Here is a 21,592-nt window from a genome sequence, read left to right on the forward strand (position 1 = left end):
TTTGTTGTCATGCTTGTATGCTCCTGTCCCATCATGAACTTCTCCCCTCAAAACACTCATCACACCAGCTTGCAACTCCCTATTGATCTGTCTATATCCTACACTGGTCTATATGTGATAGATGAGAGAAGTCGTTTGTTTTATATTCTCAGTGCCCAACACAGTGCCTGGGCCTGAAAAAGCTGTGTTTTAATGAACTAATAAAGAACACTTTGTATGACTTCTGTTTAGCAGAGGTGAACATTTATCAATTGAACTGGATCATTTTCTTTAAGTTCTAATTTTTGTGGTAGCTCTGATTACTCGGCAATGTATTCTTCCAGACACACTCCTTTCTATTTTTTCTCATTATTTTTTCTTCCAAAAATATGTAATTTGCCTAATAAAATATTTTGGGGTAGACTTAACCATGGTCTCACAAAAATTGGGAGAGAGAATGTCTGAGACATGAGTGTTGTTACGGAATGAATAAGGGAGAACTCAAAAGACCGGAAGTCTGATAAGTTATGTTCATAGGAACTTAGTCAATATAGGTTGATTACTGTATTTGTATCACAGGGTCATATCAGTCCCCCCACTGAAATACCTCCAGTACATCTCATTGCAGTCAACATGAAGGTAGAACTCCAAAATTCATTATATGGCTTCTTCATGGTCAGTCTCTTTTTGTGCTTCTGGTCTCTGAATTTCTATACTTTATGTCTTACCACTTGGAATTATTCATGAACTATCTTAATTGTAGGTTTTTATCAGTGGCTACTGCTCTCATGCATATTGCCTATTTCCCCAACTAGATTATATGGTCCTCAACAGAAAGCACTGTTTTTTTTTCATATTTCTCATTATATTTTCAAAAATATGTGTGAGTAATGTTAATGATTGATTGAATTTTGCATAGCTCCATGTATTTCCAACTAAAATGTTAACAGTAAGATGCAGGAAGGCTTACTCCTTTGTGTGAATGTAAGGACAATACAGTTAATACCAGAATATAAAATAACTTCTCTAAGTGGTTCTGCTTAGATTTTATTCTCTGTTATCTGGGCCCTTGGCTATATAATTTTTAACAGTGTGGCCTCATGGTTGTTTGTTAATGGGTTGCTCTGGGATTATTATTCAGGTGTTCATGGTTCTCTCCTCAACTGGAGGAGAGATGTAAAGAGAAAGGATGTTTTGGAAAGAATGCCAGACTAGCAATTAGGAGACTCAAATTTAATTGATAAACTTGTACAAACTGCTGTTCTTGGTGGCCTTTATGATGCCATAGCCCTACTATCCTGCTTGTTGGGGAAAGGAGATTTACATAAAACTGCTTCAGTCTGCCACCCCTGTGATGTGTGGGAAGCACTTATTGCCGGAACATGAGAGTTGAGGAAGTTCCTTATGCAGAAACTAATATGGTAGCTGTAAGACCATGGATAAGTTATTGACCCTATCTGTGCATCAATTTCCTGAATAGTAAATTGATCTAATTTGGGCTACATGTTTTCCTGTTTTCCAAAGTCCCCTCTGGTGCTCAAATCCCTGTGTTTCAAGATTCATAAGGAATAAGAAAAGTGTTTGGAAGGAGTGGATACTATTTAAAAACTGTAGGGTATATTCTCTATTCTTTACCATTGGGGAGAACAACTCCTTTTGTATACATCCCTGAATTAGCTCCCAGAGTGAAACTCCATTTAGTCTGTGGAAATGTAATGAAAAGGTCACTCACCTAAGTGGTAAATAATTGTGTAGATTCTAGCCTCCATGAAAAATTAAGTATTGGAAAGGTCAATGTTTCCCCAAATTGGGTCAGGTATCCCTAGTGGCACTCAAGAAGATTAAGATGGTAAACTGATATTTTATTAAATAGCCTTGAATCAATGGTAAAAATGTTCTCAAGCTTCTTATATTCTTTGTATATCAGTGAGAATGTCTCAATTTCATATTACCATTTATCACTTAAATACTCCTCTAGTACTTGCTACTCTTTCTAATACAAAGCAATGAGATAGAAACTCAGAGTCTAAATAGACATGGTAGCTAGCATTTAATAGTATTATCTGTATTTTTGTTGAATCTATTTTGTGATTACTTTCTATTTTTGGCATGTGATACTGATTTTCCCTTTGTAGTAGTGATAAAGTTTTTGTTTTTCATATATGTTGTTTGTTTTTAAAATACATTTTTGGGGTTTTTTTTAGTTTATGAAATAAGTTATTAAAAAGTGAGTCAATTTAAAGAAAGTAGCACCCAAAATATTGCATACATGGTGACTGGCCCCAAATCATAAAAGTAGCATAAGAAGTTGAGAAGAAATGGGGTGTATCAGTAAGAGTCCATCAGGAAACTGATGATGTGGTCACTGGGTTTAACTAAAGGTATTTTGGTGAAGGGATAGTGCACAAGGTGTGGGCGGGACTAGGGAAACGAACCAGGGATGGGAAGCATCTAAGGGTTCACCACAGTAGGAAGCTGTTAGCACTTCTGGTCCCAAAAGACATGAGAGAAGATGCAGGAGCAGGAGGGCAACATAGAACAGGAGCTCTAATTCTGCGATACAGTCACTGCTAGCAACTGAAGACCATCAAGAAGGAAGGGAATAAGGGATGAATACCTGACTTCTCTCTCCTCCTACCTCTGATCCTCTGCTATGCTATCAGTGCCTCCGGTGGCTGAACTCAGAAATCAGAGGCCAAGAGATGGGAGCGGTGGCTCACGCCTGTAATCCCAGCACTATGGGAGGCCGAGGCGGGTGGATCACGAGGTCAAGAGATGGAGACCATCCTGGCCAACATGGTGAAACCCCATCTCCACTAAAAATACAAAAAAAAAAAATCAGCCGGGCATGGTGGCGCGTGCCTGTAATCCCAGCTACTTGGGAGGCTGAGGCAGAAGAATCACTTGAACCTGGGAGGCGGAGGTTGCAGTGAGCCGAGATCACACCACTGCACTCCAGCCTGGGTGACAGAGTGAGACTCCATCTCAAAACAAAAACAAACAAACAAACAAAAAAACAAAAAAAAACCCTTGGACCTTACCTTGCATTTTCATTTGTCAACTTACTCTCCTTAATTGTGTTTTTATTTTCAAAAAGGGACTGTCATTTTCTGTAACTATCATACTGTACCTACCACAGTTCTTTAAACATAGTAGATGCTCAATAAATATTTTATGGAGGGAATTTCATCGGTATTCATTCTGATAATCCGAACGGGCAAAAGGAGCAAAAACTGTGTCTCAACAAAAAAAAAAAAAAAAAAAAAAAAGAAAGAAAGAAAAAAAGAAATCAGAGGCCAAGGGCACCCTAGTGTTGGAGTCTATAGGAGTTCAGGATCCCTGGGTCACAAAGCAGGGCCAAGAAGGAAGAGAGCAGATTGGGACCAGCAAGAAGGGACAAGCAGAGAAAGTCCAGGAGACATTAGGGTTCTCCACCACAGCTAACATTGCGATTCCAGTTATGCCAGTCTGCTAATTATATGACATTAGTTCAGTACTTAACGTGTATGTAGGAGTGATATTCAAAGACTACTGGTATGGCCTGGGATCTGACCAATCCAAACGGATACCATAAACCTCCTGTTCACCAGGCTTTCATCCCATAGTTTCTGGATTGAGAGAAGCAGGAGGAGGCTCAGTAGAGAAGGGCCAGAGCAGGTACAGTCAGGCAGAAGGGAACTTGGTTAGTTCAGGGCTAGCGTCTACGTAACCTGCAAAATGGGGCACAGAAGATAAACCCTTTTTTGTTCCTGAGCCTTTCTTACGGTGTGCCTTTATGCTTGCTGAGACTTGGTCTTATTTGTTTTAGAAATGTTTTAGAAATTTGTTTTGAAAACTTGGGGCCGGGCGCGGTGGCTCATGCCTGTAATCCCACCACTTTGGGAGGCCGAGGAGGGCGGATCACGAGGTCAGGAGATTGAGACTATCCTGGCTAACACGGTGAAACCCCGTCTCTACTAAAAATACAAAAAAAAAAAAAAAAAAATTAGCTGGGTGTGGTGGCGGGCGCCTGGAGTCCCAGCTACTCTGGAGGCTGAGGCAGGAGAATGGCGTGAACTCAGGAGGTGGAGCTTGCAGTGAGCCGAGATTGCGCCACTGCACTCCAGCCTGGGCGACAGAGCGAGACTCCGTCTCAAAACAAAAACAAAAACAAAAAAACAACAAAAAAAACTTGGACCTTACCTTGCATTTTTATTTGTCAACTTACTCTCCTTGTGTTTTTATTTTCAAAAAGGGACTGTCTTTTTCTGTAAATATCATCCTGCACCTACCACAGTTCCTTAAACATAGTAGATGCTCAATATTTTATGGAGGGAATTTCATTAGTGTTCATTCTGATAGTTCTGAAAGGAAAAATATTTTCAAAAATATTTCAATTTCAGACATGGGATTCAGTGGTGTGGTTTATGTATTTTATTCTTTAATATCCACTAGAATCCATGCTTTCTGTTAAGTAAACTGAGTTCAACAGAGCTGACCCTGGGTTTCTACATTCCTACTCCTTACCTTTATTACAGTTTTTAAATTCATTTTATGAAGCTACACATAGAAATGAAAATAAAATGTATGGAATTTTAACTTCAAAACTCATATTAACGTCATGTTAAGTGTCATTCATTGTAACCATGATTTCCTGAAAATTCTGTATTTTCTAAGTAACTTTGGAAGTTTTTAGAAGTTCAGTGTTTTTTTTTGTATAATCATATAAAGATTTAAGTGGTATTAGAGGGTTGGGAAACTGGAAAATAGTTATTGGATACTTCAGAGAAAGCTAGATAGGCAAGCAATTTAATTTAAAAATCTTGGCATTATTGGCCGGGCACAGTGTCATACCTGTAATCCCAGCACTTTGGGAGGCCGAGGCAGGTGGATCACTCGAGGTCAAGAGTTCAAGACCAGCTTGGCCAACATGGTGAAACCCCATCTCTACTAAAAATACAAAAATTAGCCGGGCGTGGTGGCAGTCACCTGTAATCCCAGCTACTTGGGAGGCTGAGGCAGGAGAATCGCTTGAACCTGGGAGGTGGAGGTTGCGGTGAGCTGAAATTTCACCATTGCACTCCAGCCTCGGTGACAGAGCGAGTAAGACTCCTTCTCAAAAAAAAAAAAAAAAAACTTGGCATTATTAAATTCAAGGCATAGTTGCTGTGATTTTGGTATTCATGTTTTTTTGTCTTCATACTTTCTTTTTTGTTTTTATTTTATTACCATTTCTGGCAAAATATTAGTTAATATTTTAAAGTATGCATTATGTTAAAGTGGACTACTTTTCTTAAAAGCAGCACATACTTTGTTACAGTATCACTTAAAATGAAGGTACTCATTAATTAGACTTTTTACTTTTAAAATATGGTTGTATCATTAAGGTTTCTCCTTTGCCATAACTATATTTTTGCTCAGAATGTTACTGCCTTTTTAAGGTGAAAATGATGGCATAAAATTATAGAAACTAGCTGTATTTATTCAAGCAAAAATATAGGTTTATAGTTTCTTTTACGGTGAGGAGTTGAGTTGCTGGCTAATCATTTAATTATGGCCTTTTATACTACATTTTTAAAACAAATAAGACCCAGTCTTAGCAAGCATAAAACTGGGGAAAAATAAAATAGTTCTTCAAAGTAATCTAAATTCAACCAAAACCATAAATATGTCGTATTCTATGATATTTATTTATCTGCATCTTGTCTTTAGAAAAGTTATAATTTGGAAATAAATGAGTTAAGTTTTTCTGTATTGAAAGTATTAGAAAAAATTATAAACTGCAGTTTCATTTTCTTCTTATATATATTAATAACTCCAAAGGAAAATTTACATGGAAATGTTTTTATTGTTTATAGTACTTAACTTCATTCATTTATTGAAAACAAATACTGATTTTCTTTATTGTGAAGCCACAATAGATATCAAAATAATCATGAACATTTATTAGTATAATGACAATATGTATAACAAACCTGTAATTAGATATTAGATAAGGACAGCCCTTTATGAGGATGTGAATGTGAAAGAGAGAGCTTTGCTCATTTTCTTTCTCTCCTTGTGTTGGTGTTTTCCAGGTGATGATGAAGGAATCCAGGAGACAGCAGAATCAGATGGGGACTCACAGTCAGAAAAACCGGGGCAACCTGGAGTTGAGACAGATGACTGGGATGGACCAGGTAGGAGAGAATATTTAAAATTCAAGAGTCTTTACTACTGTTAGAAATACACATTTTTCTTTTTTTCTTGAACATTAGTTAGCTTGCAAAAAATGTTTTGTGTGCTGGTTACATGAGAGTTTAAATAAAGATTATTATTTTAAAAATACTTCTTAGATTCTTGTTATATAAATTATAAAAACCAAAGTGCTACCTCTGCTTGAAGTTTCCATTGTTTTTTTCTTTCATCATCATGTAAAATTAGTCAATTCTACTTGCTTCTTTGAACAAAGGATCTTTAAGCTATGTCCAAATTTAAATTGGGCACAATATTAAAGCTTACAAACAAGAAACAATAGTACTTCAAAGAACTATCATTTTCAGTTTAGTCATGTTTTAAGTCATAGGTTGAACCTCAATACGTATTTAGAAGTTTAGAAAATATCAAAAGATGCCCCCTTTTGATTTAGGTTTTGAGTAACATTTTCATTTTGATGAGGAAAATTACATTTGATTTTAAAGATCTTGACATTTAATCATTTAAAGAAAAACAAAAACTGATCAAAATACTCCACCACAGCAATATAAATGTATGTAAATATATAACAGTCAAAAGAACTCTGCAGAAAAAAGGCTTTATATTTGGTGCCAAGTGATTTACAATTGATAGTATATTTATAAATGGAGACTATTATGTCACAAGGTTTAAGAATATAAGTGAGTTCTGAAATAGTTTTAGCCATAATTTCCAAAGCAGTAACGTTTTTCATTAAGAAAGATCCCTATATTTCAATCACATTTTCACCCTTGCATGACTTTGCAAATTGCTCTCTGCTGTACGTGAAGAAGAGAGGAACTCCAGCAGTAATTTTCTGAAACCAGCAGCTGGAAAATATAATGCAAACAAAAATGAAGATACAGTATATCTGATTATTATGATGTCATTTCTAATGTTATTCATCATACACACAAATGTTTGTATTCTGTGTACTATAACATAATGCTATACAAGATTTTATATCAAAAATGTATTATATTTAAAGTACCTTATTACCACATTTTAAGAGTTTGAAGGAAAATATAGCCTTGTGGCATTTTCACCTTATGGCATGATGCTTCTTCTCAATGTGGGGAAGAATTCCCTCGATTAAAAAAAAAAATAGGAAAAAGATTTTCGGAACATCTAGGTTTTGTCATGGAGGTTACCTTTAACTTAAAAACAGTGAGTGAACTTTTATATATTATAGTTCCTTTTTTTTTTTTTTTTTTTGAGACAGGGTCTCACTCTGTTGCCCCGTCTGGGGTGCAGCGGCATGATCTGGGCTCACTGCAGCCTCCAACTCCCAGCCTCAAGTGATCCTCCCACCTCAGCCCTGCAAGTAGCTGGGACTTCAGGCATGCACCACCACAACTGGCTAATTTTTATATTTTTTGTAGAGACTGGGTCTCATCATGTGGCCCAGGCTAGTCTCAAACTCCTGAGCTCAAATGATCTGCCCGACTCAGCCTCCCAAGGGGATTACAAGCATGAGTCACTGCACCCAGCCTCTTATAGTTTTTTCTTTTCTTTTTTCTTTTTGAGACAGAGTCTCACTCTGTCGCCCAGGCTGGAGTGCAGTGGCACGATCTCGGCTCACCACAACCTCCGCCTCCCAAGTTAAAGCGATTCTCCTGCCTCAGCCTCCCACGTAGCTGGGACTACAGGCGTGTGCCACTGCACCCGGCTAATTTTTTGTATTTTTAGTAGAGATGGGGTTTCACCGTAGTAGCCAGGATGGTCTCGATCTCCTGACCTCGTGATCCGCCCACCTTGGCCTCCCAAAGTGCTGGGATTACAGGCGTGAGCTACTGTGCCCGGCGATAGTTCTTTATTCGTAGAATTAAGTATGTATATGTTAATTTAGAAGTGTTTTTACATTTAAAAGTTGAGTTGGTCTTTTAGATATGCCTGCTTGCGAAAAGGTACATTCTGGCTTACTCTTACAATGGGGAAAATTTGTAGGGAGTAGGTTTTTATCTTTGTTTATGTCTGAGGCCCATAGCTTTTCTAGTGACTTGGGAGTAAGTAAGCAAATTTTAGGGGATAAAATGCCAAACACATGCTGTACGCCAAGTGCTACCTTTTTCAGGAAGCTTTTCGAGAAATAAAGTTGTATTTGTGGCTAAAAAAAAGAAGGGGAGAGAAAGTGAACAAGGTGAAGAATTATGCTGTCATTCAAAATGAAGAATTTTGCATTTTCATTTAAATTTATTTAATGTATTTAATTTAATGTTGTTTTTATTTATTTGATATTGGTAAAAAAAAACTTTATACTCTTTTCTGGGCACATATGGTTATGACAAAACTTTGAAGAGAAAATATATCTCTAAGCAGGTGTGCCTACAAGAAAATTTCTTCTTTGTCTATTATAAAATAAATAACAATTTTTTCTCTATACACATTTAGCCGAAAAAGGGGTTTTATTATTATGAAAATCCCTGAATTGAAGTTGATTCATAACAAAATAATATCTATTTATTTACTTTTGAAGGTAGAATATTCATTAATTTCCTTTAATCAGGAGATTCGGGAGAAAGTGGGGGTATTTCGCGCTTTCGCTATTGCATAAACAGCAATTACTTCGATGTTACTACTGCAAGTTTTGTTATTAATGAAATAGTACTGGCATTGTCCAACTGTAGTCACAGAGAAAATTGTGCAACTTTTAGTGACAGTTTCCAAACGTATTGGAAAATGGGCTTTACTGATGGTTACCCCATTTACCCTGATATGACTATTACACATTGTTTTCCTGTCTTAAAATATCTCATATGCCCCATGAATATATACACCTACTGTATACCCACAAAAATTAAAAATTAATAAAAAAATAAAATAGGCTTTAGTTTAGATTCCATGGGTTTAGGTTCAATTCTGGATTTAATACTCACTAGCTGGGAGATTTTTGGCAAAAAATTTGGAAGTTTGGCAAAAAAAAACCCAAAAACCTGTTCTCTCTTTACCTATATCCTCATTTGTAAAAAATAGAAAATAATATTAACAACTCTTAGAGAATTAAATCAGATCATATACATAAAATGCCAGTGACCATTATTGTGGCTTTGCAGTTGTTGAGTCTTGAAGCCGAACCTTTTAAAATTCTTCTTAGAGTTTCTAATGCCCAGTAGTATATCTGATGAAATAAAGAGAAAAGTTTTGTCATACTAATTGAGTTTAGCCGCAAATTATTGATTAAGATATGAGGTATTGAAACAGATTTGGATTTCAAGGTCTTCTAATTTTAAGGTTCTCCACCTCAGTTCTGACAGTCACCCTGAGAGAGATGATTTTCTCTTAAAATAGAACAGAGTCAAAGGACGGGGAAATTATCTAAAGAATTTGAGGCATAGAGCTGACGTCATTTAAGATGGATCAGGATTTATCTTTTTTTAAAAGAGTTTGATTGACGACGACGCCACAGCCTTTCTTGATGGCTGAATTAAATAATGAATCAACTCCCGTCTGAAGTGTTCCATTTTATCAAATGCAGATTCCACAGTGGAAAGTACTTTTTTCCTTATGTTATTCAACTAAAAGATGCATGGCACATGTATACATATGTAACTTACCTGCACATTGTGCACATGTACCATAAAACCTAAAGTATAATAATAATAATAATAATAATAATAATAATAAAAAAAAGAAAAAAAAAAGATATGTTTTGTTATCACTATTGCTCACACCTTTGTTAGCTGTTATGATTAAGTGGAACCTAAACTATCTTTAAGAAAATTATCTTACATGTAAACATTTCTATGTGAAATTCTTTCATGTTTAAATGTTTCTGATTCCTATTTAAGTATACTTCAAGTTCCTATGAATCTTTCATGGTTTGAATGAAAAGCTAGACACACTAAGCTAGTAAGGTTCAGGCCAATATAAGAGTCATTATCTCATTATTTCAGTACCTCTCACATCTGTTAATGTAATTGTTCTTTCTTATAAAATTTTACTTGGACACTTCTTTGCTTGGAATCTAATTCACAGAACATTTGCTCTTCACTATTCTGGTTTTTCATCTGTCTTTGCCTATATTTTATTTATCTCATCTGTCTTCTTTTTAGTAAACATCTTTTATTTTCTTTGATTGTCCTCACAAATTTTGGTTTTATCACTCTCACAAGTTCTTCAGTTTACCAATATTCTTATACGTCTAATTATTCAATAAATATTTATCTTGCATTTATTGTAATAATTGTTAAAAGCACTTGGGAGAAGTTCAAGGTGTAACATGATGCTGTCCGTATTCTCATTTTTTTGATGTCATTTCCCTCCTGTAGGCTTCTTTAATTATTCATGTACCGTATTTGAGTCACTGATGCAATAATTAAGCATCTCATAGAATGGAGAGTAGAGTATGGTTTAAACTACAGAATGAAGTGTACAGATTTTAGATCTGGCATGTTAAGTTCAGAAGTTTAGGCCAAGCTTCAGTTTCCTTATCTTTAAAATGGGAATAATAATAGCTTGAAATACTGTGATTTGGATGAAATTTGAAAGAGGTGATATTTACAAAGTGTCCAGCACAGAACTTGGGAGAGAATAGGACTTGCTAAATGTAAGTGGTCTTCCCTTACCCTAGGACTGAACTTTGTTAAACACTTTTCACTATGTCCTTTCAGACTGACCAATGTTGGAATGTTGACCTTATTTTGAAAATAGTGTTTACATCCCTGGCGATCTTAAGAACCACATTCCATGACCGAAGTCTGTTTTCTGTACTTGTATTTAGAAGGAGACTAGGGAAAGAAAATTTAGGTAAATATTCATAAATCTGTCATCTACCTTTCTGAAACAAGCACCTTAAAAGTCACATCTTACTTACATCAACTTTCAGTATGCTAATTCTCTGAATTACTTTATTAAAACATGGTTACTTCTTTTTGCACTTGAGAATAGTGAAAATCTGATTTGTCTGGTACAAGATTGCATGAAATCTTGGTCTTACCATCAGGCTTATAGCAGCTATAATTGAAACTTCCAGGAGCTCAAATAAAGGAAAGGAAAATATCATGCTACTTAAATATGCAAATAAGTACATGTACCCCCCCCCAATAACATGTGTTAATGCAGACATACACAGGTATAACATTTTGAGCAGGTATTGAAATTCTTTGACACAAACTTTTCAGGATAAGTGTATACCTCTATTTAAATAGATTTTAATATTTATATGTTAAGCTTTGGGTCATTTCAATAAAAATGAAGTAGAAAATCCAACACTATATTGATGATTTGATGAATTAATAGAATAAAATTAGTAATCATTTTTTGTATTATACATTTTCAAATATTAAAACTTGCTGCTATGCTGATAAGTCAGAGTTTCCATCAAAGGTAAATTATTTTGTGGGTAATGTCATGAATGGAGAAGACCAAAAACCTTCCCTCTGTTTATATCTTGGCTCTGCCACTTATCAATTTTGTGACTTTGAGCAAGCTATTAACACTCCAAGGCCTCAGTTTCCTTGTTTGTAAATTAGGGCTAATAATAATAACTACATAATTAATGAGATTTTACATCTAAAGCATGGAGCTCAGAGCTTCCTAAGTGCTCAATTAATTACTCTTAATATTACTTTTACTATCATTTCAGCAATTGTACCTGTGTGGCCATTACAATGCCTTACATGTAATAAGTCGTTGTTAAACATTAGTTGCAGTGAGTTAATTTGGCAAATGATTTTGCAATGTAAAAGTCATCGTAGTATTATGTTAAGTATGTTCTATTCCACCTGACTTAAAACATGATTCAATTCAAGAATTTTTTTTTTTTTAATAGTTCAAAGAATTTTTATATATACCCTTCATCTACATTCCCTAAATGTTAGTATTTTAATGCATTTGCTTTTTCTCCTCATTTCCACTCCTCTATCCTTCTTCCCTTCTCCTTCCCCTTCCCCTGCTTCCCTTTTCCTACCTCTCCCTCCCTCTCGCTCTGTCTCCATTTCTCTCTGTCTCCATCTCTCTTGGTCTCTCTCTCTCCGTGTGTGTGTGTGTGTGTGTGTGTGTGTGTGTGTGTGTGTGTGTGTGTGTATGTGTGTGCATTTTACAGACCTTTAAATTTTAAGTTGTCCCACTAATGTTCTTTATGGAAAAAAACGTTTTTTTTTTTTTTGGTTGTTTTTTTTTTTTTTTTCCTAATATTTTATTTTATTTTTATTTTTATTTTATTTTTTATGTAAATAAATTTTCAAAAATAAATGTCTAGGGCAAAATCAGACCTGTCTACTTGTTGCATCTTGACTAAAAATTGGTCAAGGTATCTGTAAATAAGTTGCTTTATACAGTTGCTGTTTAACATTATGGATATATACAGATGATCAGGCAAGTTCTGCTTTGTACTTTAAATTAAACTAGTAAGATGATCACTTTTGCATAAAGTGAAACTGTAGCCAGAAGACCACTGTGAGATAGAAGCACATACTTAATGATACAGCTTTTTCCCCCTCTTTACTAGTCCAAAGAAGGGCTTGAAGATTACAGTTCTGATTTCGTTTCCTTTTTGATTGGGAAAATGTGGTAGATATAAGATCTGGGAAATGCCATTTGAAGTAAATTAACAGAAACCTATGAAACATAGTTAACCATAGATATAGTCTGACAGTAAGAAGAATATTGTGAGAAGCGGAGGAAATCCTAGAATGACTGTGTATTACTCTGACAGTGAATTGGTATTATCTCTGCTATCAGATAATGCAGTTATCATTAATTTTCACATTTGCATTTCAATCTTTGGAAGGAAATGACTCTTGCTGGATGAAGATAAGAGCTCTGTACCACTATAATGAACCATCATTTTATCTCAATGCTTTGTGTCCATATGAAAATGAGGCAGAGAGGAATGTGTGTGTATGTGTGTGTGTGCTCACATGTGTGTGTATTGGGGGGGTCAGGAAAATATTATAACAAAGTGTCAAAAACTGGTACAGACTTTTGAGCCCTTTATGAAACAAGAGGGGGTAAAAAATAAGTCTTCTGTAGTGTAGTTAAGTGGATATCGGATTAAAAGACGAAAGCCTGACTCTTTGTAGAACAGAATGCCACATGAACACAGTAAAAAAGTTCTCTTTTATTCCCTACTCCAGTTTGCACTCTCATGTAGAATTAGGACAGACATAAACACAACCAAAAAGAAAAAAAAAAGTAGGTTGGATCACTGTTTGGAAAGACAGCTAATGTCTTTGATTCATAAACAACTTTATAAAGTATACCAATTTATTATTACTATTATGATGATTATACTTCTTCAGCTGTATAAGAATGGGAACTAAGTATATTTAGATAGTGGCTTGTTTTAGAGTTTGCAAACATCTAATTTGTTTACATAAGTTAAATTGAGAAATTCAAGTTAAAGATAATGAATTTGAGATAAATTTTCTTTGGATCTTTTCATTGCAGTGACCTTTTCATGAGACACAGTACTGGAAAATGGATACAGTGTCAAATTTTATAATTATCTTATGGTCCCCCAAATGTATGACAATTCACTAATTATTTGCAGTAGAAGCTCCCTCAACTAAACTACAATTTCCATCCCTCTCTAAAACTTACTGATTAAAGCTATTTTGGGTTGAGTTCTATACCGCCAAATTTATATGTTCAAATTCTAACCTTCAGTACCTCAGAATGTGGTGTTCTTTGGAAATAGGGTTGTTGAAGATATAATTGGTTAAGATGAGGTCGTGGGAAAGTAGGGTGAACCCTTAATCCAGTATAACTGCTCTTGTCTGGTAGACATGCAGGAGAATGCCTTGTGGAGATAAAGGCAGAGACCCCAGTGATACTTCTACATGCCAAGGAAAGCTAAAGATTGCCCGTAAACCACCAGAAGCTAGAGGAGAGAGGCATGGAACAGATACTTCCTCATAGCCCTCAGAGGGAACCAATCCTGTTGACACCTTGATCTTGGACTTCTAACCTCCAGAACTGTGAAACAATGAATTCCTGTTATTTCAGCCACTCAGCAAACTGACACAGGAGCCAGGAGTTAGAAAGAAACTATGTGGGCAGTCACTTGTATGCTTCCCAGGCATACTTTTTACTATAATTTTTAATTTATTTTAAATATTGTCTAAACCAATGAAATATGTTCACCAAAAATATATTATTTCTATGAAAACTGTGTTGAAACCTTCAAAAGACTGGATAAAGGAAAATCACTAAAAAATGTAGGTATGGTCAAAAAACTTTGAATAATTTACAAGAAAAATCTTACAAAATATTAAAGAAACTTCACTTAAATAGCTTTGCAAAAGCTTTTACATCCTCCATTCTAATGAAACAAACTAGAAATCATACATAAAGGATGTGAATGCTGTTTATACAAGTGAAACACAAATTGATTGGTCTATATAAAATTCTAGACCATATATCAAAAGTTTGATGCTTTTATGCATTATAAAGTAAAATATAATGCTTATAACGCTATTTTAAAAACATTTCTATGGTTTGAATAAGCACTACCCACCCCATTTGTGTCCACTAACAGGGTTTTACTGTGTTCTTTCTCATTGAACTGTAATTCACCTTAGAATGCATCTCAACAGGGCACTTTAGAAAGACACCACCAGTCAGTAGGCATTGGTATATAAGAAATATCTTTGCCATTCTTTTTATAACCTCCATTATTAAAATGTATGTGCTGTCCAGGCACGGTGTCTCATGCCTGTAATCCCAGCACTTTGGGATGCCTCGGTGGGGGAGGATCTCTTGAGCCCAGAAGTTTGAGACCAACCTGGGCAACATGGTATAACCCTCATTTCTACAAAAAATTAAAAAAAAAATTAGCCAGACATGGTGACTGGCACCTGTGGTCCAAGCTACTTGGGAGGCTGAGGCGGGAGAATTGCTTGAACCTAGGAATTTGAGGCTGTAGTGAGCTGTGATCCTAGCACTCCAGCCTGAACAACAGAATGAGACCCTGTCTCAAACAACAACAACAACAAAACGACAAACAAAATCCAAAATTATACATTAAATATTCATATTGGACCAGGGATTATTGGCATTGATTTCCTTGTACCAGTATTGTGCTCTGCAAATATATGTGAGAATAAATTGACTCTCGTATCTGGAAAGCTGAAAGAAAGAAGTAAACCTGTTTTGTTTTTATTTTGTCTGGTTTTAAAAATAAGTGGGCTTAAAATATAAGTAAAGATCAACACCATATGCATTAGAAGTAGTTTAAAATCATGAAAAATAAAATAGATGCATAGAGATATATACAATTTGATATTAATGTGCCACAAATTTGGAACTAAATTACTAGAAGGGTAATGTTGACTGAGTACACAGATAAATTAGTTAGGGCAAGTTTATGTTTTCAACTACATATTTAGTATCAACTATATGCAACACTGAGTGTTAGGCCCTAGGATATACAGCAGTAAATAAACCAGAGTGGTCTCAACTTCAGAGAGTGCATGTTCTACCAGAAATTGAAAATTGTTTTAATAATGATTTTTGAGTTCTTATTGCATATGTGATAGCTGTTCACTAGAAGTAACTTAAATGATACCATAAAACTATATTATCAGTGGTGGTGCCAGCCCAGTCTGGTGGAAAGAGATTCAGTAATGACTTCTGTGAGGACCAGTCATTTTTAACTTAATTTGTTTTTATTTTTATTTTTTATATTTTAATATGCAAAGTTTTAAACACACATCAAAGAAGAGGGAAGAGTACAATGAATTCCCATGTACCCATTGCCCAACTTCAAAAGTTATCAACTTTTAGCTAATCTGATTTCATCAATTCCTTCTAAATTTTTTTTTCTGGAGTTTTTTTTGTTTTGTTTTTTTCTTTTGGAGATGGAGTCTTGCCCTGTCATCCAGGCTGGAGTGCAGTGGCCCGATCTCAGCTCACTGCAACCTCTGCCTCCTGGATTCAAGTGATTCTCCTGCCTCAGCCTCCCTAGTGCGCCACCACACCCAGGTAATTTTTTTTATTTTTAGTAGTGATGGGGTTTCACCATGTTGGCCAGGCTAGTCTCGAACTCCTAACCTCAAGTGATCCACCCGCCTCAGCCTCCCCAAGTGTCTAGAGTATTTTAAAGTGAGTTTCAGAAATCATGTCATTTCACTCATAGGTACTTTGATAGTCTCTCTAATAAATGAGATCTTTTGTTTTAAACAAATATCAATATAACACATAAAAATATTCTTAATATTATCTAAAATTCAATTCATTTTCAAACTTCCCTACTTATCTCAAAAAATGTCTCTAGGGTTGGTTTATTGGAATCAGGATTCAATAAAGATCCACGTATTGGTTTATATGAAAAGTCTTTTTGAATGGATAGCAGTCTCTCTCCCTCTACACTCACCCCCCATCCCCATACACACACTTATTTGTGGAAATGAATTAATTTCTCCTGGAGTATTTTTCATGTTCTAAATTGGGTAGATTGCATCCTGGTGATGTTGTGTATGTAGCGTGTTCTTCGATACCCCACATTTCTTGTAAATTGGTTGTTAATCTAGATCCTTGAATAAATTCAGGTTCGATATGGTGGGCATCAATACTGCCTACACATTGCTTGATGCTTTTTACTGCTTTATATCAGCAGGCACATAAAGACTGGGTACCCCACTGGATGCTCCAGTGCACTATCAGTACAAGTGTGTGATGTACTATGTGGTGGGAATGCTCACATGTGCTATCACTACACTTACACTTATAGTGACAGTACCGTGTATCAGGTGATTTAGGTGTTTTCAGCCTGATCCGATGTTTGTGAAGTTTCTGATCAACTTTTCCCTAATAATTATTGCCAGGATCCATTGTATCTGTAGAATTTGCAAAATGCTGGTTTTCACATTTTGTCATTTTTTGTCTGAATTTATTAGCTAAAATTATTATCTTATGAAAATCTTCCCTTCGTCCACTATTTGGTTATGCCTAAATACTGTTCATAAAGAAAGGGGAGGATAAATGCATCATTCTCATTATTTAAAAATTTTTGGAATAGTGAGTTGGTGCCTTCACCCTCCAAAAGTGACTAAGACCTCAGGGTGGTTTCTGAGACATTTTGACATGAACATAATAGACTTTGATAGCCTATTTACTCCTGGCATGATAAAATGTCAGAGGTTCATCTTGTTAGGTTTCTGTTCTAAACCTAGGGTGAGCTGTTTCTCCAAAGATCGTGGGTTACTGTTCCTGGGATTTGGTACAAGATGAGCATCTCAAATCTGAAAATTCAAAATCGAAAATGCTGAGTGCTGACATGGTGTTCAAAGGAAATGCTCATTGAAGCATTTTGGAATTTTGATTTTCTGGTTTGGGATGCTCAACAAGTTATGCAAATATTCCAAAAATTTTTTTAAAATCTAACATCCAAAATATTTCTAGTTCCAAGCATTTCAGATAAGAGATACTCAACTGGTATTTAAAGACCTCAATCTAGGTAAAAGGTGTGTAAAGTATTTATTCAAATTAAGATCTGAAAGAGAAAAAGGCATTATTAGTTGAACAGAACGTGGGAAGGGGGTTTGAGCAAAAACTGGGATTAGAATAACCTGGGCAGAATATGCAGCATTTTCAAAACCCTTGTCATGAGAAGGAAGGTGAATTCAAGGCCATTGTGACTGGAGCTAAGAAAGCCAACCAAGAGAGTGGTATAAGATGAAGCAGGATTCAGATTCTTCAGTGCCTTGTAGTCTGCAATACTATTATTGGATTTAAACTCAAAGCCAATCTGAAGACATATAATTCAGAGAAGTCACATGCTCATATTTGCATTAAGAATAAAAAAAGAAACGACTCTGATGACTATGTAGAGAGTGGACAGAAGGAAATAAAAATTCACTGGCCTTATCAAGAGGTCACAGTGGCTTGTAGAGAGCACTTTATGTATTTGTTAGTGTCATTATATGTGGCTTTCTCGATGTAGAATATTTTGACACCATTTACTGAGGCAAGAAAGACTAAAGGAAAAGCATGTTCATGGAGTAAGATGATGAGTTGGATTTTTAATATGGCATGCTTTTTATTTACTTGAGATATCCAAATGGAGCTGTTGAGTAGAACATTGGTAATATAGCCAGGAGCTTGGAAGAAAGGTCTGGGGTAGAGATATAAATTGGAGAGTTAGCAGTGTATTCATGGCAGTGGAATTCTTGGGCGAAGATGAAATTGCCTAGTATAGAAATATAAACCAGAGGGCTGCAAAACAAACCTCTATCCCCTAGAGATAGGAGACAGAAATTCCCTATCTTTAGGGGAAGGCTAGAGGAGGAAGAGTCATTGAAGAAGACTGATAAGCAATGGCCAGAGAAGATGGGGAAAACCAGGAAAATGTTCTTTTTTTTTAAAGAAGGAAGGGGCTATGCCTGGCTTAAATGGTGCTGAGAGGCCAAGATGGAGATTTAAGAATTTCCTTAGGGGGGAGGAGCCAAGATGGCCGAATAGGAACAGCTCCGGTCTACAGCTCCCAGCGCGAGCGACGCAGAAGACGGGTGATTTCTGCATTTCCATCTGAGGTACCGTGTTCATCTCACTAGGGAGTGCCAGACAGTGGGCGCAGGTCAGTCGGTGAGCGCACCGTGCGCCAGCCGAAGCAGGGGCGAGGCATTGCCTCACTCGGGAAGCGCAAGGGGTCAGGGAGTTCCCCTTCCAGGGGTGACAGAGGGCACCTGGAAAATCGGGCCACTCCCACCCGAATACTGTGCTTTTCCGACGGGCTTAGGAAACGGTGCCCCAGGAGAGTATAGCCCGCACCTGGCTCAGAGGGTCCTACGCCCACGGAGTCTCGCTGATTGCTAGCACAGCAGTCTGAGATCAAACAGCAAGTCGGCAGCGAGGCTGGGGGAGGGGCGCCCGCCATTGCCCAGGCTCGCTTAGGTAAACAAAGCAGCCTGGAAGCTTGAACTGGGTGGAGCCCACCACAGCTCAAGGAGGCCTGCCTGCCTCTGTAGGCTCCACCTCTGGGGGCAGGGCACAGACAAACAAAAAGACAGCAGTAACCTCTGCAGACTTAAATGTCCCTGTCTGACAGCTGTGAGGAGAGCAGTGGTTCTCCCAGCATGCAGCTGGAGATCTGAGAACGGGCTGACTGCCTCCTCAAGTGGGTCCCTGACCCCTGACCCCCGAGCAGCCTAACTGGGAGGCACCCCCCAGCAGGGGCAGACTGACACCTCACACGGCCGGCCAGGTACTCCAACAGACCTGCAGCTGAGGGTTCTGTCTGTTAGAAGGAAAACTAACAGAAAGGACATCCACACCAAAAACCCATCTGTGCATCACCATTATCAAAGACCAAAAGTAGATAAAACCACAAAGATGGGGAAAAAACAGAGCAGAAAAACTGGAAACTCTAAAAAGCAGAGTACCTCTCCTCCTCCAAAGGAACGCAGTTCCTCACCAGCAACGGAACAAAGCTGGACGGAGAATGACTTTGACGAGCTGAGAGAAGAAGGCTTCAGACGATCAAATTACTCCGAGCTACGGGAGGATATTCAAACCAAAGGCAAAGAAGTTGAAAACTTTGAAAAAAATTTAGAAGAATGTATAACTAGAATAACCAATACAGAGAAGTGCTTAAAGGAGCTGATGGAGCTGAAAACCAAGGCTCGAGAACTACGTGAAGAATGCAGAAGCCTCAGGAGCCGATGCGATCAAATGGAAGAAAGGGTATCAGCCCTGGAAGATGAAATGAATGAAATGAAGCGAGAAGGGAAGTTTAGAGAAAAAAGAATAAAAAGAAACGAGCAAAGCCTCCAAGAAGTGTGGGACTATGTGAAAAGACCAAATCTACGTCTGATTGGTGTACCTGAAAGTGACGGGGAGAATGGAAACAAGTTGGAAAACACTCTGCAGGATATTATCCAGGAGAACTTCCCCAATCTAGCAAGGCAGGCCAACATTCAGATTCAGGAAATACAGAGAACGCCACAAAGATACTCCTCGAGAAGAGCAACTCCAAGACACATAATTGTCAGATTCACCAAAGTTGAAATGAAGGAAAAAATGTTAAGGGCAGCCAGAGAGAAAGGTCGGGTTACCATCAAAGGGAAGCCCATCAGACTAACAGCGGATCTCTCGGCAGAAACCCTACAAGCCAGAAGAGAGTGGGGGCCAATATTCAACATTCTTAAAGAAAAGAATTTTCAACCCAGAATTTCATATCCTGCCAAACTAAGCTTCATAAGTGAAGGAGAAATAAAATACTTTACAGACAAGCAAATGCTGAGAGATTTTGTCACCACCAGGCCTGCCCTAAAAGAGCTCCTGAAGGAAGCGCTAAACATGGAAAGGCACAACCGGTACCAGCCACTGCAAAATCATACCGAAATGTAAAGAACATCGAGACTAGGAAGAGACTGCATCAACTAACGAGCAAAATATCCAGCTAACATCATAATGACAGGATCAAATTCACACATAACAATATTAACTTTAAATGTAAATGGACTAAATGCTCCAATTAAAAGACACAGACTGGCAAACTGGATAAAGACTCAAGACCCATCAGTGTGCTGTATTCAGGAAACCCATCTCACGTGCAGAGACACACATAGGCTCAAAATAAAAGGATGGAGGAAGATCTACCAAGCAAATGGAAAACAAAAAAAGGCAGGGGTTGCAATCCTAGTCTCTGATAAAACAGACTTTAAACCAACAAAGATCAAAAGAGACAAAGAAGGCCATTACATAATGGTAAAGGGATTAATTCAACAAGAAGAGCTAACTATCCTAAATATATATGCACCCAATACAGGAGCACCCAGATTCATGAAGCAAGTCCTGAGTGACCTACAAAGAGACTTAGACTCCCACACATTAATAATGGGAGACTTTAACACCCCACTATCAACATTAGACAGATCAACGAGACAGAAAGTCAACAAGGATACCCAGGAATTGAACTCAGCTCTGCACCAAGCGGACCTAATAGACATCTACAGAACTCTCCACCCCAAATCAACAGAATATACATTTTTTTCAGCACCACACCACACCTATTCCAAAATTGACCATATACTTGGAAGTAAAGCTCTCCTCAATAAATGTAAAAGAACAGAAATTGTAACAAACTGTCTCTCAGATCACAGTGCAATCAAGCTAGAACTCAGGATTAAGAATCTCACTCAAAACCGCTCAACTACGTGGAAACTGAACAACCTGCTCCTGAATGACTACTGGGTACATAACGAAATGAAGGCAGAAATAAAGATGTTCTTTGAAACCAACGAGAACCAAGACACAACATACCAGAATCTCTGGGATGCATTCAAAGCAGTGTGTAGAGGGAAATTTATAGCACTAAATGCCCACAAGAGAAAGCAGGAAAGATCCAAAATTGACACCCTAACATCACAATTAAAAGAACTAGAAAAGCAAGAGCAAACACATTCAAAAGCTAGCAGAAGGCAAGAAATAACTAAAATCAGAGCAGAACTGAAGGAAATAGAGACACAAAAAACCCTTC

At 37.1% G+C, this 21,592-nt stretch overlaps 1 protein-coding gene across 6 annotated transcripts in view; it reads left to right on the forward strand.

The window, feature by feature from the left end:
- The window catches only part of ZFPM2 (zinc finger protein, FOG family member 2), a 486,429-nt gene that overhangs the window by 118,121 nt on the left and 346,716 nt on the right, over positions 1–21,592 (forward strand). For all 6 annotated transcript variants that reach the window (XM_054518757.2, XM_009244022.4, XM_054518758.2 and 3 more), the window contains one exon: positions 6,036–6,137. In XM_054518757.2, coding sequence (XP_054374732.2) covers positions 6,036–6,137 — 102 coding nt within the window. The remainder of the gene's footprint in view (positions 1–6,035; positions 6,138–21,592) is intronic.

Source organism: Pongo abelii, chromosome 7 (genome assembly GCF_028885655.2).
Source record: "Pongo abelii isolate AG06213 chromosome 7, NHGRI_mPonAbe1-v2.0_pri, whole genome shotgun sequence".
Lineage (NCBI taxonomy): Eukaryota > Metazoa > Chordata > Mammalia > Primates > Hominidae > Pongo > Pongo abelii.